Source organism: Dermacentor albipictus, chromosome 8, assembly GCF_038994185.2.
Source record: "Dermacentor albipictus isolate Rhodes 1998 colony chromosome 8, USDA_Dalb.pri_finalv2, whole genome shotgun sequence".
NCBI lineage: Eukaryota > Metazoa > Arthropoda > Arachnida > Ixodida > Ixodidae > Dermacentor > Dermacentor albipictus.
Genome location: NC_091828.1, coordinates 79,091,087 through 79,106,604, shown reverse-complemented (window position 1 = coordinate 79,106,604; position 15,518 = coordinate 79,091,087). Strand labels below are relative to the sequence as shown.

General features: G+C 44.7%; 1 protein-coding gene across 2 annotated transcripts; it reads left to right on the top strand.

Moving 5' to 3' along the window:
• Window positions 1-196: 196 nt before the first annotated feature.
• LOC135898677 (Golgi apparatus membrane protein TVP23 homolog B) lies at window positions 197-15,126 on the top strand. Of its 2 annotated transcripts, XM_065427775.2 has the most exons (6): window positions 202-396; window positions 972-1,051; window positions 2,111-2,345; window positions 8,205-8,327; window positions 11,718-11,846; window positions 14,982-15,126. In XM_065427775.2, the coding sequence occupies exons 1-6, from the start codon at window positions 358-360 to the stop codon at window positions 15,042-15,044; spliced, it is 669 nt and encodes a 222-aa protein (XP_065283847.1). In that variant the 5' UTR covers window positions 202-357; the 3' UTR covers window positions 15,045-15,126. The 2 variants fall into 2 exon arrangements, with proteins under 2 accessions (XP_065283848.1, XP_065283847.1); XM_065427776.2 differs by lacking the exon at window positions 8,205-8,327 and having other exon boundaries at window positions 197-396.
• The last annotated feature ends 392 nt before the right edge of the window (window positions 15,127-15,518 follow it).

Genomic DNA, 15,518 nt, shown 5'->3' with positions numbered 1-15,518 from the left:
GTCATTTCGTCCAGCCGCTAAAGATGACAACAGCACAATATATCTGTAACGACAATTACATAAAACTAAGCTAAATTTTTTGCTATACTTCAATTGCTATGTTCTTAGTTTGTCGATGTAAATGTGTGTATTTTTGCTTGCAATTCAAGCAGGGAAACATTTGCGGTTTCGATTTCGTTTCTTTGTAGTTCCCGTGGTTCCGAACAGCTGTCAGGAGCGGCGTTGTTTCGCGCGTGTCTGTGGAAGGGCATGTCGAGGGTTCGCATGTGAAAGCTGGCGGCGTGTCGTGTCTTCGCCGGCGCACCGTTATCGTGTGGTGTCCCATCTGCTATGTGAGGACGTCGAAGCCGCGTCAGCATGGCTACATTAAGCGGCGAAATGAGCAACTCCTCCAGCGTAAGTCACAGCGGAAACGTCCCGGCGTTCCGTGTCGTCGGTTTCGACTTCCCACCACCGATGTGTTCCGAGATACCACACACGGTATCGGCAATTGAGGCTCGTACCGCGCGATTAATAAAGTTTCAAAGTCACGGGAGTTCTACGCGCGCGCGCGCTAATGAATGAGGGGCTGGTCTGTTGCCTCGCGTCGGAGGCGCTAATTCCTGTGTACGCGCATAGAGTGCACAATGCGATCAGATCGGGGGTCGCGCCTGAGTCACAGCTGCCGGCGTTGGTGTCGCCGGCTCTTGCCTACGTTGTAACTTTCTTGCCGCAGTGTGGAACAGGCGTCACGGCGCAGCGATGATGCGGTTGTAAATCACTTTCTAATGGGGACTTCGGCCAAGTGATATTGAGGTCGCTGCGCGCCGCGCTAACTGGCCACACGCAATCATCTGCTCTTTGGCAATCGCTTCGTGCAAATATTGTGTGTAGAGAACGGTGAACCGACAGGAAAGCTGCCTGTTGGTCGGACCGGTCGAACTCGAGTGAACGACCTCCACTTGTTGCGGGCGCGTCGCGTCAATTCGCAGGCCCTGATGGAAGGCACGGAAGACGCGGCCTCCATAGACTTCGGCGACGTCGAAGGCGGTGTCGTCAGGAAGCCCGTCAGGTCAGTCGCTCACATTTTAACGAAAACGCGGCGATGCGACGTCAGTCATTGTTTCGTGCACGGCATATGCTGCATGCATACGACTGTATATATAATGATCGTGGTGAGCTGCTAGAGCTTGTGCTCGTTGCATATGTCGCACCGTCGGCACAAATCAGTGTCAGCGATGTCTGAAAGTTGAGTGCAGAAAACGGACGAGGAGGGGCTCTTTAGTGTGAATGTTTGATTACGCGCTTAATTTATGTGTACGTGCGAACAGCGCAGAGATGATAAACACCGACTGTATGATTGCAGTATATAATTATATATGAGGTAAACCGAAATTGCTAAAAAGACGCGCATTTTACATCGCCTAAGCTTAATGGGAGCTCGAATGTAACGGCTAAATAAGATGAAAAGGTTATGAAAGTGCTAGAACCACCGCCTTGTATTCCAGCGCCTATATCTTTCCATTTAATTTAGCAGTTAGTTTACCATGAATATTTGTCACGACCACTGCAGGCAGCCTTAATTTCTGAGCAGTTATGTTGCTTACCACAATAATGCAGTTCTAACTCTTAACCTTAGTGGTGCACTTCAGTGAAGGCAAAATGAAAAACTATAGATATATTGGTGCGAGTCGGGCTTTTCCTGCGTCACCTGTAGCCTTGTGGCACAACTACTAAAGTTCCCAGGGTGGACCACCACTACATTTGCTTGCACTTCGCTATTCGCTTTGCCAGTATAGTGTCGTGATGTGTGCTGGACATTCTTTCCACACAGTTGTTGGTTTTGGCCAAAACGAGTTCATGGCATTCTTTGCACTCAGTGCATGCATGTAGTTTCATGCAGGAGATGTACCTGTGTCATTGTTTACAGGTGCTGGACCATCATAGACCATAGTTAGTAAAATGCAATGCAGAATAATTGAGCCCATGTGCGTCATCTACCCAGCGTGAAGCTGCTGTTATAAGTAGCTATTGCTTAGAACCAAGTAGCACATCACGTCTTATTCACCAGCAATACTGTTAAGTGGATGGTTGCAGCTGAAAGTGGTTTGCGTGCACTTGTGTGGAGCAGGCATCGGATGGCGGCGTTCTTCCACCTGGCCTTCCGGACGACGGCGCTGCTGACATACCTGTTGTGCCGCTTTTTCACGGACAGCTTTGTGTCGAGCTTTGTGTCCATCTTGCTGTTGCTCTGCATGGACTTCTGGACCGTCAAGAATGTCACAGGCCGCCTTCTGGTTGGCCTTCGCTGGTGGAACTACATTGACGATGCCGGGAAGAGCCACTGGGTCTTTGAGAGCCGCAAGGTAGGCTGTCAAAGGCTGTCTGGTGTTTTAATCTCGCTTTACTGGGTGTTTGTGGCTGCATTTACATTTTATTGCAGTAAAATCCAAATGCATTTGTAGTCGCACAAGTAACTATACTGTTTTGCAACGAATAATTAAGCCCTGATGTTGATAGGTGATAGCACTGCTTATCAGACAGGCACACCTATGTATCTGTAGGCCAGAGTAGCATAAAGTATGGTCCACTGTGAAAGGAACAAGTAATCAAAATACTTCAACTAGCCATCTGTAAAGATATTTTATCAATCGATGTCTACCTAATGCATCAGCCACCGATTTTCCTAAAGATATGAAAATAACTTGAAGTCATACGAGATTGAAAACCAAGTTAATGTTGCCTTTAAAAGTGGGCAGTACTGTACATGTGATGGCCACGAGAAGTGCAACAGGAAAAACTCTCACTTTCTGTTTTTTGTTTGGCAAAGAAAGCATGCGACATATGATGGCAGGGACGCATGTTCATGGCAATGATAGGTGAACCAGAGGAGGACACGCCACAAGTTATAGGTATATGGGGCTTTCACAGACGTGTAACTTGATGGTTATAAAGTGTTATTCATGTGCTCAATCATTCTATTCCCTCCTAGCATTCTAACATTTAACATTCTAAGCTCTTTACAAGGCTCTAGTTAAGACAAGGCCCTTTAGTTAACTTCATTGTGTGCTACAGCTACAGTTGTAGCTAAATTATCTTTTATAGCTGCAGATGCTCCTCTTCAGCGGTGTGTGTGCATCCAACACATGCAATAACAAAGTTCTGGAGAAACAGTTTAGCAAGGGTAGAAAACAATGTGGCAGTTTGATTTGACAGGAATTAAATGGGCCCTGAAACACCTTTTGTTTAAGTCGAGAAGTGCACTTGGAAGTTTAAACTAGACTGTCTCAGAAATACTTTGTAGCAAAGGGCACCTCAGTGCGTTCAGCAGAAGCAGAGTTATTGGCAATCAAAACTTGCCTCTGATCCCCTTCGAGGTGCTCCTTCTTCAATGCCTTGCACCATGAGCGCTACGATGGAGTGGCGTATGCCCACAATTAAAAAAAAAATTAATTATGGGGTTTTACGTGCCAAAACCACTTTCTGATTATGAGGCACGCCGTAGCGGAGGACTCCGGAAATTTCGACCACCTGGGGTTTTAAGGTGCACCTAAATCTAAGTACACGGGTGTTTTCGCATTTCGTCCCCATCAAAATGTGGCCGCCGTGGCCGGGATTCGATCCTGCAACCTCGCGATCAGCAGCCCAACTATGCTCAGCCTACTGAATGTCACCGTGATGTGCGCAGTTCAAATATTATTTTGGACCTTCACGCAGACACCGATGTTTCTGATTTTGGTGCCTATGATGCGCCAAACGCAGTTGTCCTCAGCAAGCAGCAGCGTGCACCGTGGTATCAGTGCTACGTAGCAAACGCAGCTACGTGCAGCTGTAGTGCGTATGGACAGCATTCACTTGGTGCACGGCAGGGCTGGAGCATGTGTTCGCAATCATGTGTTCCAGGTGGGCCATGCTACATGGTGCGGGTCAGCTTTCTCCTGCACCAGCCTGACTAATGGATAGTAGCCACATCAAACTTGAACTTTTTGAAGCCCTGTCAACAGCTCAATATGAAGTGATGTCTGCCAAGGTGTCTGGCCAGGAGTGGCCAGCAGTGAGTGTGTGCTGGCGAGTGTACGCATGGTCTGACCTTAAGTGTAGCATGGTCTGAGGCTAGTTAAGTGTTCAAAATTAATCGAAATTAGTGAGACCCAGTGGCTAGAACACCAATAAGCAGGGGGGCCACAGTTTAACTTCTGCTCAGATGCCAAGCGTGAGCAGGTGGTTGTTGGCTTCTTCCTGAAGTATGTAATCCTTATTGAAACTAGAAAGCAAATTTTTGCTTACTTGAGCCTGTTTATTAAACTGAGTCAATAAATATGCAAAAAAAGATTAATTACATTTTGGGGTTCTTATGTGCGAAAGCACGATCTTATTACGCCATAGTCGGGGATTCTAGATTATTTTTGACCACCTGGGGTGTTTTAGCGTGCACCTAATGCATAGTTACGAAAAGGGTTCTACTCAAATTGAGGACGACGCAACGAGCTATGGAAAGAAGAATGATAGGTGTAACGTTAAGGGATAAGAAAAGAGCAGATTGGGTGAGGGAACAAATGCGAGTTAATGACATCTTAGTTGAAATCAAGAAAAAGAAATGGGCATGGGCAGGACATGTAATGAGGAGGGAAGATAACCGATGGTCATTAAGGGTTATGGACTGGATCCCAAGGGAAGGGAAGCGTAGCAGGGGGTGGCAGAAAGTTAGGTGGGCGGATGAGATTAAGAAGTTTGCAGGGACGGCATGGCCTCAATTAGTACATGACCGGGGTTGTTGGAGAAGTATGGAGAGGCCTTTGCCCTGCAGTGGGCGTAACCAGGCTGCTGCTGCTGCTGATGATGATGAATGCATAGTACACATGCATCCTGGCATTTCATCCCCATCAAAATGCGGCTGCTGTGATGGGATATGATCGCACGCCTTGTGCTTAGCAGCGCAACAACAAAGCCACGAAGCAACCACAGCGGGCATAAATACGCATAGTAACGGTACAGAGAAGTGCACTGATCCAAACGCCCTTCTTGATTGATGTTAGCTGTCAGCCAATAGCAGCCATCTATTGATTGATTGGCTGATTTTGGAGCAGACAATCCTTGGGTGCTGGGCCATATGATCGTCACACTAGTAATTCAAGGCACCATTCAAGTTCTTACGTTTCATTAACTTATTGCAGAGGTTCTGATGCTCGCAATTTCCTTTGCGTTGTCCCTTCTTTTTTTCATTCTCATGTGTGTGGTTTCTTCTATAGCTATTCTTTCCATCTTTCTTTCTTCCTTGTCCTTCCTGTGGTGTTTGGTCGCAAACCAGAAGCATCTCTTCTGGCTGATCCCCCCCCCCCCCCCCCCCTGCCTTTCCTATCTCGTTTCTGTATTTCTGTGTTTTCACTGAACCTTTGTGGTAAAGCCAAATTATGGGGCAAAGAAAGAATGTTCCTTCTTTTTTTTTCAATTTAAATAAAAAATGTCAAACCCCATCCGCTGTGGTGGTGTAGTGGCTTTGGCTTTGCATGTTAAGCCAGAGGTGGTGGAATCAAATACAGGCTGCAAAAACACCCATGTACCATGAATTGGGTACACGTTAAAGAATCTGAGGTGGTCAAAATTAATCCAGAGTCCCCCACTATGGCATGCCTCATAATCATATCATGGTATTGGCACGTAAAACCCTAGAATTTAATTTCTAATAATAATTTTAAAAAAAACGGACCCTGGTTACTCTATTTATGTGGTCTTTCTTGTGCTGTATTGTACATTTTTTGTTTTCTTTTCATTCCTTACGTCTGATACCCGCCGTGGTTGCTCAGTGGCTATGGTGTTGAGGTGCTGAGCACGAGGTCGCGGGATCGAATCCCGGCCACGGCGGCCGCATTTCGATGGGGGCGAAATGCGAAAACACCCGTGTGCTTAGATTTAGGCGCACGTTAAAGAACCCCAGGTGGTCAAAATTTCCGGAGTCCTCCACTATGGCGTGCCTCATAATCAGAAAGTGGTTTTGGCACGTAAAACCCCAAATATTATTATTATTACGTCTGATATTTAGAAGTTATGTAACATTCTCTTCTACAGTTGAACCTCTGTATAACAAACTCGGATATAACAAATTATTGCATATAGTGAAGTAAATCTAAAATTCACTCATTTTTTTAGCTGATACCGTTGTGTATGCTAATAATGAATATCAGATATGACGAAGTGTTTAGTGTTAGATGCAGCTTCAGTATAACAAGGTTCCACTGTATATTCACTCCGTCCTCCTGTTGAGCAATGTATGGGTGACAGTGCCTATGCCAGGCGGAAAACATTCACAGGGCCTCTTACGTTATCCCTTGGACGACCTCAAGGTGAACGCCCAAGTGCTGATGCATTAAAGACGGACACATAACGTACACCCCTGCTCAGTTCACTTAGCCTACTTCAATTTGTCATCCCTCTTAATTCGCTTAGTCATCTTTCTTATTCACGTAGTGTACTTCGCTTAGTCATCCCTCTTAATTCCAGAGGTCGAGCGTTCGACTCCCACCTATGGTCGTGCGTTCGAGTGCCTTCATTAACTTTGCCTTAATTACCACTAAAGACCGAGTGTTCAACTCCCACCAAAAGACATGGATTTGAGTGCTTTAACTCTATCTAAATAACTGTGCCTGAATTAATGTCACCTTCATCAACACCAGAGCTCGTGGATTCGACTCCCATCAAAGGTCGAGGTTTTATAGCCTTTATGTACCTTTCGTGTCGTCAATGCGTTCTCTCTAAGGTCGACTGACCAATGAGACATATAAGGCTTTTGCCTTAATAACCTCTGCCTTTAACCTTGCTACCCGAGATCTGCGTGTCTAAAATAATGTTAAACAAATAACTAAAGATGTGTGCCAGTACATAAAAGAACTCGAAATTTCCATTTTATGCCAGTGGTTTACCATGTTCCTGCACTGAAACAAGCATTCCACGAAAGGCATTGTCTTCAACACAAAAACTACAGAGTAAACAGTATGTGATGTTCTGATTTGTGCTTTTGCCAGAATAATTGCTTGAACACAGGTTCAGTATTTCCTTTAATATTGGCGCAGTGCTTACGTAGAACAGATAACTGATTTAACAAAGCTGGGATAGTTGGTGATTTGAATTGTTCAGTGCTGTTAAACAGCACTCAACAGATGGGGCATCGAAAGAAAATCAAAGGGTGAATGCTGCACTCCAACAGGCCTTGACTGTGGAACAAGTGCCATAGACGGCCAGGCACATGTGAATACACCATGTTCTCTGTGATGTATTATCATGCCTGTATTTCCTGAAACTGTTCCGCAGTTAAGATCAGCCACAGTCTAGCGTTCAGCTTGTCCTTTTGTCCGTTCTGTTTCATCTAGCTATTTAAGGCAGGTCCTACGTTATGTAATGGTTCATTTAAGTTTCCATTGTACTTTCCTCATGTCACGCAGAGTGACCAATTGCAGTGATATGATGGCAGTGCGGCAGCATCCAAGCAGTGATGAAGGGTAAAAATAGTGTAAGACAGAATGCATCGTCAGAACATGCAGGCCCTGGTCAACTGTGTTGCAGATATGTTGCAATTGTGTTACAGTTGGATGAGAGTGGACACCGACAGAAGTGCTATCTAGTTGTAGATGTTGGAGAAATGAACAGTGTAGTGGAATTAGGAAATGTAGAGGATTCGGGCAGAATGGTATGGAATTAGGAAATTTGGGCAGAAGAGAACAGAATCGGAAGAGTATGGGAAATTTGGGAGAATATGGAAATTTTTCGGGACAAGTGGATAGAATTGAAAAATTGCGGGGTAGAGGATGGGATAGGGAAGTTTGGCGGTTCAGAAAGAATGTTAAAAAATTGGGGAGTTTGTTGGTACTACGGAGCATTTAGGAAATTGGGGAGGGTGTGATGGGTAGGGAGTCAGTGTTGGCTCACGAATGGGAGAGAATCGGCACTTGTCTGACACGTTTGACATTACAGAGCAAAAGCTTTGTTATACTTTCCCTGGAGTGTAGACTGAGGTGGGTTTATGTCAGAAGAGAGCAGATGAGCATCGAAGGCACACGCTTTTGATGATAATAGTGTGGGAGCCCCACACGAGAAGCATTCCAACGTTGGTTAAGGTATTTACACCAGGGGTCACGCACAGGAAGCACATTCTTGATGATGATAGTGCAGGAGCACCATACAACAGTCAGTGCAGGGTCACAGTAATTGACATTGGTTCTTGTGCATTGCAGTCTGGCGAGCAGATGACAGACAGCTCGGAGGCAGGCCTCTTCTGGATGGGGCTTATCGGGGCGCCTGCCCTGTGGACCCTCTTCTTCTTTGTGTCCCTGTTCAGCTGGAACTTCCAGTGGCTGGTTGGTCCCATTTTCCATGCATATTTTCACATGTGCTAGCTTGTGTGACTCATTGGAGTGTTAGAGTTGCCAATTACGCTTGCTGGTGTGCCATTAGACCAGAAGCTGCCAGGAACTTTGCAGACTAGGACGTAGGAAGAAATGAGACCCATGCTGAATGTTTTGTGTGTGTGTGTGTGTGTGTGCGTGAGTATATACATATATACAAAATAGCACAAGACTTCTGCAATCCCTTTGGTTCTGAACTAATTTACTGCGACAGCAATATCGTCTCTCACAGTGGACACAGCCATCTTGTTTTGGTTGTTTATTTCTTAAATAATGGCACTTGCCCACTACGGGGGACTAACCAAGAATCCTGCTGTCATAGAGTGGCTTAGGAAAGCAGGGAAAATTCAGAACTTGTGCTAGAGGGAGTTTCATTGTTAACACCACCAAAGTCTTAAAGAACAAAGGGAAGTTGTCAGTACCTTCTTCAGTGCATCTAGAGTTGCAAACACAGTCAGCAGCTTTGGAATGAAAGCACAAACAAAAATAATGACATTTAAAACATGCTGCTAAAACCTTAAGGGGCTACTCATTAGACCTGGGCTCAAAAATTTTATGTTTGAAGCGTGTTAGGCTTGAATACTTCTTCTAAGCATGCAGTGAATAGCATGGTAGAGATTGTCTCCTTGCCTGACCCCTTTATTGATAGGTAACTTAGTACATTTCTTGTGGGGTACTAAGGTAGTTGTGAAATCTTTGTAGATATTTCCAAAGGTATTCACGTGTGCTTCCTGTCCTCCTTGATTATGCCACCTCCTTACATCACTCCAGATGCTGTGCCTTTTCGGCCCAAGTAGCCAGACTGAAATGCACATACACGCTAGTGGTGTTGACATCTGCGTTGTGCTCGCCCAACATAATGTTTTATTTCATGAGTGAGTCATTGCTTAAGCCGTCCATGTGCTCGCTAAAGCACAAGCCAACTATGTTTGGTTGCTGAAAAAAAGAGTATGTAGCCATCATATTGTCACATTGTCATGAGAGTGAAGAATTAGACTGTGGCACAATGTCAAGTCACAAAACTAACTCTTTATTGGGTGTACCTGTGCCTTCAAGAACAAGTTACACTCAGGCAGAACAGTAGTGACAAGCTCACAAGTTGATCGTCAAAATCTGATCTATGGGTCAGCTGCATCAGCTATTTATACATGACTCGTTGAAGGTTCCAGCATAATCGCTGGTGCTCTCGTGCCTTCCAGGAAGCACAACACTATATTCGTGTCATGTATGCAGTCTGATTACTCAAGGTTCGTTGGCAACCTGGACAACAGATAGAATCGGTCAAAGCAATGGAGAATGTTCCGACACATGTAGGCTCTTCTTTGGCCGGGCGATTGGTTTTAATATTTCTTAGCCAGTGACAGGAAAAAGATACGCAGGGATGCATGGCAATAGGGGCCATAGGAAAATTTCACCCTTGCCTTTAAGGATGCCTGTTTGGTGTATCTACAGGCCACCTTGCTTTATGTTGGCTATTCTTTTTGAAAGACCCATCTGGTCGATTTGCTCTTTAGACAACCTAGCTCCGGGAGCATGACATTTGGGTCATGTACCGATCTGGCTGCAAACATTTTAACACGGACGCCCTCTTCCGCTCACCTCTCTCATCTCGTGCCGTGTCTTATCTGTGTCCATCTACTAGGCGTCATTACTCTTAATCACTGACATGCTTCTTTCTGAAGCAATGGAAGGACTCGTGGATTACTTCCCTTATGAACTTGTTGCATGAACCTTCATTGCGTCCCATCTCTTGACCAATGTGCTGTCAAGCCTGCCTCTACATTCTCTGTGACGATTTCCTATAGTACTGTCGCAACTATCTTTCCGAAATAACATATATGGCTCCTAGTTATTCCCTTGCATCCCTGCTCGGACATATGTGCCTCCTTCCATGCTGTTGAAGACAACATCCAACCCTCCGGCATACATGCGGGAGTGTCGAAGACTTAGACCAGCCTTTGCTGCTACTGGCAAGGAAAGTATTGCTACGTCTGTGACTACCTCTTTTTACTGTCAACGTCGAAAGTGCCCCTTTTGCCATTGCACTGTATCTGCTGCTTTGTCCCGCCTGCCCCCTTTTACTGCGTCTACGTTGACTGTGTAGACCTCCTCCCATCATTCCTGCTGGCAACCGCTGGATAATTGTTGCCATTGATCGCTTCATGTGCTACGCAGAAGCTTTACCATTGTCATCTGCATTGGTACCTGACATGTGACGTTGCCTCTTTCGTTTTACATGACATTCTTCAACATGGTGTACCATGTGAGCTGCTCAACGACCAAGGCTGTGTCTTTTTGTCAGACAAGGTCAAAGTGATTCTTAAAGAATGTCGGATTGTTCATTAAAACATCACTGCTTACCATCTTGAAACAAATGGCCTGAAAGTACAATTTAATCGTAGATTGGGAGATGTGCTGCCAATGTTCATCGCTTGTCACTTGCATGCACGTCACTTATGTATTTCACTGTACGTCACAGCCTAGTGTTGCTCGTTGAAGACGAGTGCTCTGCTTCAGCAAGAAGAACACTATTCATCAGCTCAAGGCTTGTGTTTGATCTGTTGTAGGTGGTTAACTTGTTACGGCTGTGTCAGTGATTAAACAAAAAGCGCTCCACCCAAGATCTGCTTACAGTTAAAGCTAAGTGTTGAACAGACACAATTATTTGACGCCTGAAGTGAAATAAAATGTTCACAACGTAAAGGGCTAAGTGAATGACTGTGATGAAATGTTTATTCGATAGAGAACGGCGTTTTTGTCTACTGTGTTGGGGTTGCTAGACTGAGGCCGAGGCCGGCTGAGGCTGAGGTTAGCTATGTAGACTGTGGTTGCACTACGTATCTGGTTTTACCAAGTGTTGTCTAAATGGAGCACCAAGTATACATGACTTATTCAGCTAAACAACTGGCACTGTTTACACTGGAGTTTTGCACTGAGGGTAGCATTTACATTGGGTTCAGTGTAATGTACCATGTTTGCATGCATTACTTGCCTGTTTTGTACAGAATAAATCCCAAGTGCGTATAATCCGTGGTGATGTGGCTAAAGGAATGTTGATTTCGCTGCAGCAGAATGGTGGTGCCATCTGTCATTGCTACAATGAAAGGTGCACCGCCTTTAACAGTCTTGTATACTGGGTTGTACTGGGTTGTATACTCTTGCTTTAACATAAAACCTTTGCTCGAAGTTGTCACAACAAACCATTTGCAAGATTGCTGCAAAAAAGACCTGTTTCTCTGAGCAAACGCTCCTCCCCCCTCCCTACCCACACCCCTTCATTCTTTCTGCGCGAAGTCGGAACATCTGTAAGACGACATGGTGGTGTTGCACTCGTTTGTCCAGATGGTGACAATAATAGCCCTGGCCCTGAACGGGGCCAACCTGTACGGCTACATTCGCTGTCGGCTGGGTCGGAAGGGCTCCATGAAAACAGCCGCCTCCAACTTCATTGGGCAGCAACTGCTCCGTGGGGTGAGTGTACTCTGCCATTCGAGTTGCATTTCACAGGAACAGCGGATTGTTGCCCAAGCAGTCGCTCTCGTTAGACCAGAAGCTGCAGGGATTTCAGGGAATCGTAGGAAAAGAAACAGGCAGTCTATTTAGACAAGATGGTAGGCTCTTTGCTGCCTGTATGGAAATGATACTTGGGCTCGCACTGTCATGACAGCATTGTCTAGTAACTGGTGAGCTTTTGAGGCCCTTTTGCAAGATTGAGTGAAAGAGATCGCAGATGCATTAGTGACACACCTGCTCACTTGAGGATGGGCGAGAATAAGTTGCTGGAGAGGCTAATCTGAGAAGTGCATTACCTCTGACAAAGAGTATGCTAAATTTCGGCCTTTAAACCATTTGCGGCGTCCTTTTATGCGCATGTCAAAACCATGAATGTTTGTTTTTCTCTTTTTTTACTTCTTTCCAATGTAAATTGTTTGCTAGTGGTTGCTAGAACTGTTGTCTGTCTTGTTCGTCTCTTTTCTAGCACTCCTCAAGTTTCATAAGTAGAGTCTAGCCAGGTTTATTGCTATGAACTGTGCAACAGATGGGACACAATGAAATCCTGCACCTTGTGCGGACATTGTAATCACTCAAGCTTTATCTGCGTCTAAGGGAGAACAAATACCTTCAACTATTCACTGCTTCCTCGTGCCATCAGGGTATGGAACAACCTTCCCAGTTTGCTCATCGCCAAAACAAACACTGAAACAAAATTTTGTCAGCTTATAATGTCTTATTTCCCCTGTGCAGCAATAACAAATAACATGGCACAGTTATTTGATTTTATACATTGGCTGTTTCTAATCTTATTGCAAATCATGCTCTGCTTCTGTACTAGTGCCTGTACTTTTGCCTTTTAAGGCGGAAGCCTTAGATGGCTCATGGGTTGAAAGTTTGACTTCGGTGTTAAGACACCAAAATTCAGTGGCACCAAATTTGGGAGTCGGATCCTCCACCTTTGCTGGGAGTTGAAACCACGACTTTTGTTGTTAATTATAGTAAAGTTAATTAAGGCAGAGTTAATTCAGGCACACAGACCCACAACGTTTGGTGGGAGTCGAACACTCGACAATTGGTGTTAATTAGGGCAAAGTTGGTTAAGGTAGAGTTAGTTAAGGCACTCGAACCCACAACCTTTGGTCAGAGAAAACGGGTAATAAGAAGTAACAATGCATTTGAATGAGAATGTCAAGTAATTTAATGACTGTCTCGTGAGCATACGGGCTTTCACCTTTCGTCTTCTTTAGTGTATGCTGAAGTGACTGTAAGCTTTCTTTTTTCCTTATGCCTGTTTGATTGTCATTGGGCCGATAACTTTGGTCCATCATCGTTCTGTTTACTTTGTAGACTGTACAGTTGAAGTGAGAAGTTTAGGGGGTGCAGAGTGCTCGAGAAAGATGCATTGATGCAGCCAGTGAAACGGTGCAGCACTATTACTTTGGTCGCATGTAGTAGCTGCAAGCCTACTTTTCACACCGTGTGCACCAGCTGCAGAAATAATTCAGCCTTTTTCCTGTATCCCGCGCCCCTAATCTTTTGACGCTGATAGTACATTGTTGCCTTTTTTTTACTACTACTTGCATATTTTGTTGTGTGATGGTCTAACATTTTTCCTATTGCTACTATTTGTCCATTTATTTCTCACAGTGGAGGCTACCTTTACCCAATGCCTCGTATAGGGAAATTTTAAACAAACAAATATAACTAAGCTAGACCACCACCAGGGCTTCTGCAGCCATAGACTTTCCTACAAAAAATTTATAGACCGTACTCTAGAACTGCAGCCATTTGGCTGTACCACGGCTACGATGGTTAGTACATGGATTTGTCGAATATTCATGCTTGTGGCTTTAGACGATCTTGCGCCTTTATTTATTACGCCTTATTTGCCTTTATTTGCTTAAATTTCTAAGAAGCAACATTTCACTAAATGCATGAAGGCAATAAAACCTTATGATTGTGCACAGTCATTGCAAACTGTTGCAACTTTAATGCAATGCTTTGATGAGTATGATCGATGCAAGGCTGCGGAATGATTTGAAGCTATACAAAGATGAAGTTTAGGCAAATCCACGTGCCGTATTAGCACGACCCTACCGTGCCCCCGATTGTGAAGCCCAAATGTACAAAGAATAACTTGGTGCCGATTCTACCGCACACACAAAGTAACGAAACCTGAGTCGATGTGAACCTTGTTGAAGTAATTTTATGGAGCCCACAAAGGCACCCAGACAGGCACACAGGTGGATCTTGGCAGCTAGTTGCCGTCATAGTGCAACACCTCCTTTTTGCTGTCTAATGACCACAGAAAGTCATCTTTCAAAAAAGGTATGCGTTATAATCGTGAAAATACGGTACTACACATCATTCAATAGTTCCATTCAACACATTAGAAGTGCCACACATGCAGCAAACTGGAAAATGGCAACTGCAAACCAAGGCAGAAAAAAAGAAAAAGAAATGTCTGTTCAAGGGCATTGTGGCTAGTTATCTCATATTGATCTTTTTTTTTTTAGTAGGATGGGCTTTCGTTTTCATTTTGTGTAGAATTAAGATTGTAATGCACATGCAAATTTCAATGCACTTTTTCTTCAAATAAAGGTACGCGTTATAATAGTGAAAACATGGTACTACACGTCATTGCCATGCTGTCCGAACCACCATGCTTGCAGTTCCCGTAGAAATTAGAGCCCAGATTTTCCTGTAGTTATCGAAATGCAAAAATGCCCGTGTCTTGTGAACTGGGGGCACGTTAAAGATACCCTGGTGGGCAAAATTAATCAAGAGTCCCCCACTACGTCAAGCCTCACAATCAAATTGTGGTTCTCGCACGTAAAACTCCAGAATTCATTCATTCCCTGTAGTTGTCTTTGTAGGAAATTCTTCTGCAACCACCTACGAGTCAAGAGAGATGGGTTTTCAGCATTCTTGTTTTTGATTATAGTAGTCTAAATGAATTTCTTGTCTTTCTTTGTGGTCCCGTCTGTTGCACAGTTCCTAGGAATGAATTCGTACCAGCTCTCACTTGGCAGGTTTGTTCGTGATGTTAAGAGAGGGATGTTTCAGGGCCCCTTTAACACACCACACTTGCCTCTCTTTTGTTTCGTTTAGATGTTCAAGAAAGAAGCGGCGCCACCCGCAAGAGATAGTGGAACGACCCAGCTTCAGCCGTGACGAGGTGCCCGGCCACTCGCTCCTGCCCCGTGTACATAGACTGCCTCCCCTCCCTTCCATAAAGCCATTGTGACAAACCACAGCCCGGGCCTCACTTTCTATTTATAGTCTACGAGCCTGGGCTTGACCATTTGTGGTCTATCAGTTCCAGACATACTACTTTCACTACTGTATGTATGGCCAGCACATTGCGCCTCTAGAGTGATGAGTATCCCACCAGTGTGCTAAGCCAATCCATGTTCACTAAAAGTGAGAACTTTGAAAGTAATACATTGAGATTGCGGTTCTCCCTATAGCTCACCACAGTTAAACACGGGCTGCAGTTCAGGCAAAGTGCACAACTTGATACATTGTGACCGCGGCACCAGGTGGGAGCTGCATTGTATTGCACTGACTTCACATGACAGTGCCGTCCGCTGCACATTTCTGCTCCAAGCAGATTCTGCATCTCAAAAAGAATTTTTTCAGGTGAGG

Bases quoted from the DNA above. Each gene is read 5' to 3' on its own strand.
- LOC135898677 (XM_065427775.2), top strand. From the start codon at position 358: ATGGCTACATTAAGCGGCGAAATGAGCAACTCCTCCAGC. The intron at 397-971 runs GTAAGTCACAGC...GTCAATTCGCAG, and splicing joins AAATGAGCAACTCCTCCAGC to GCCCTGATGGAAGGCACGGA. The intron at 11,847-14,981 runs GTGAGTGTACTC...TGTTTCGTTTAG, and splicing joins GGCAGCAACTGCTCCGTGGG to ATGTTCAAGAAAGAAGCGGC.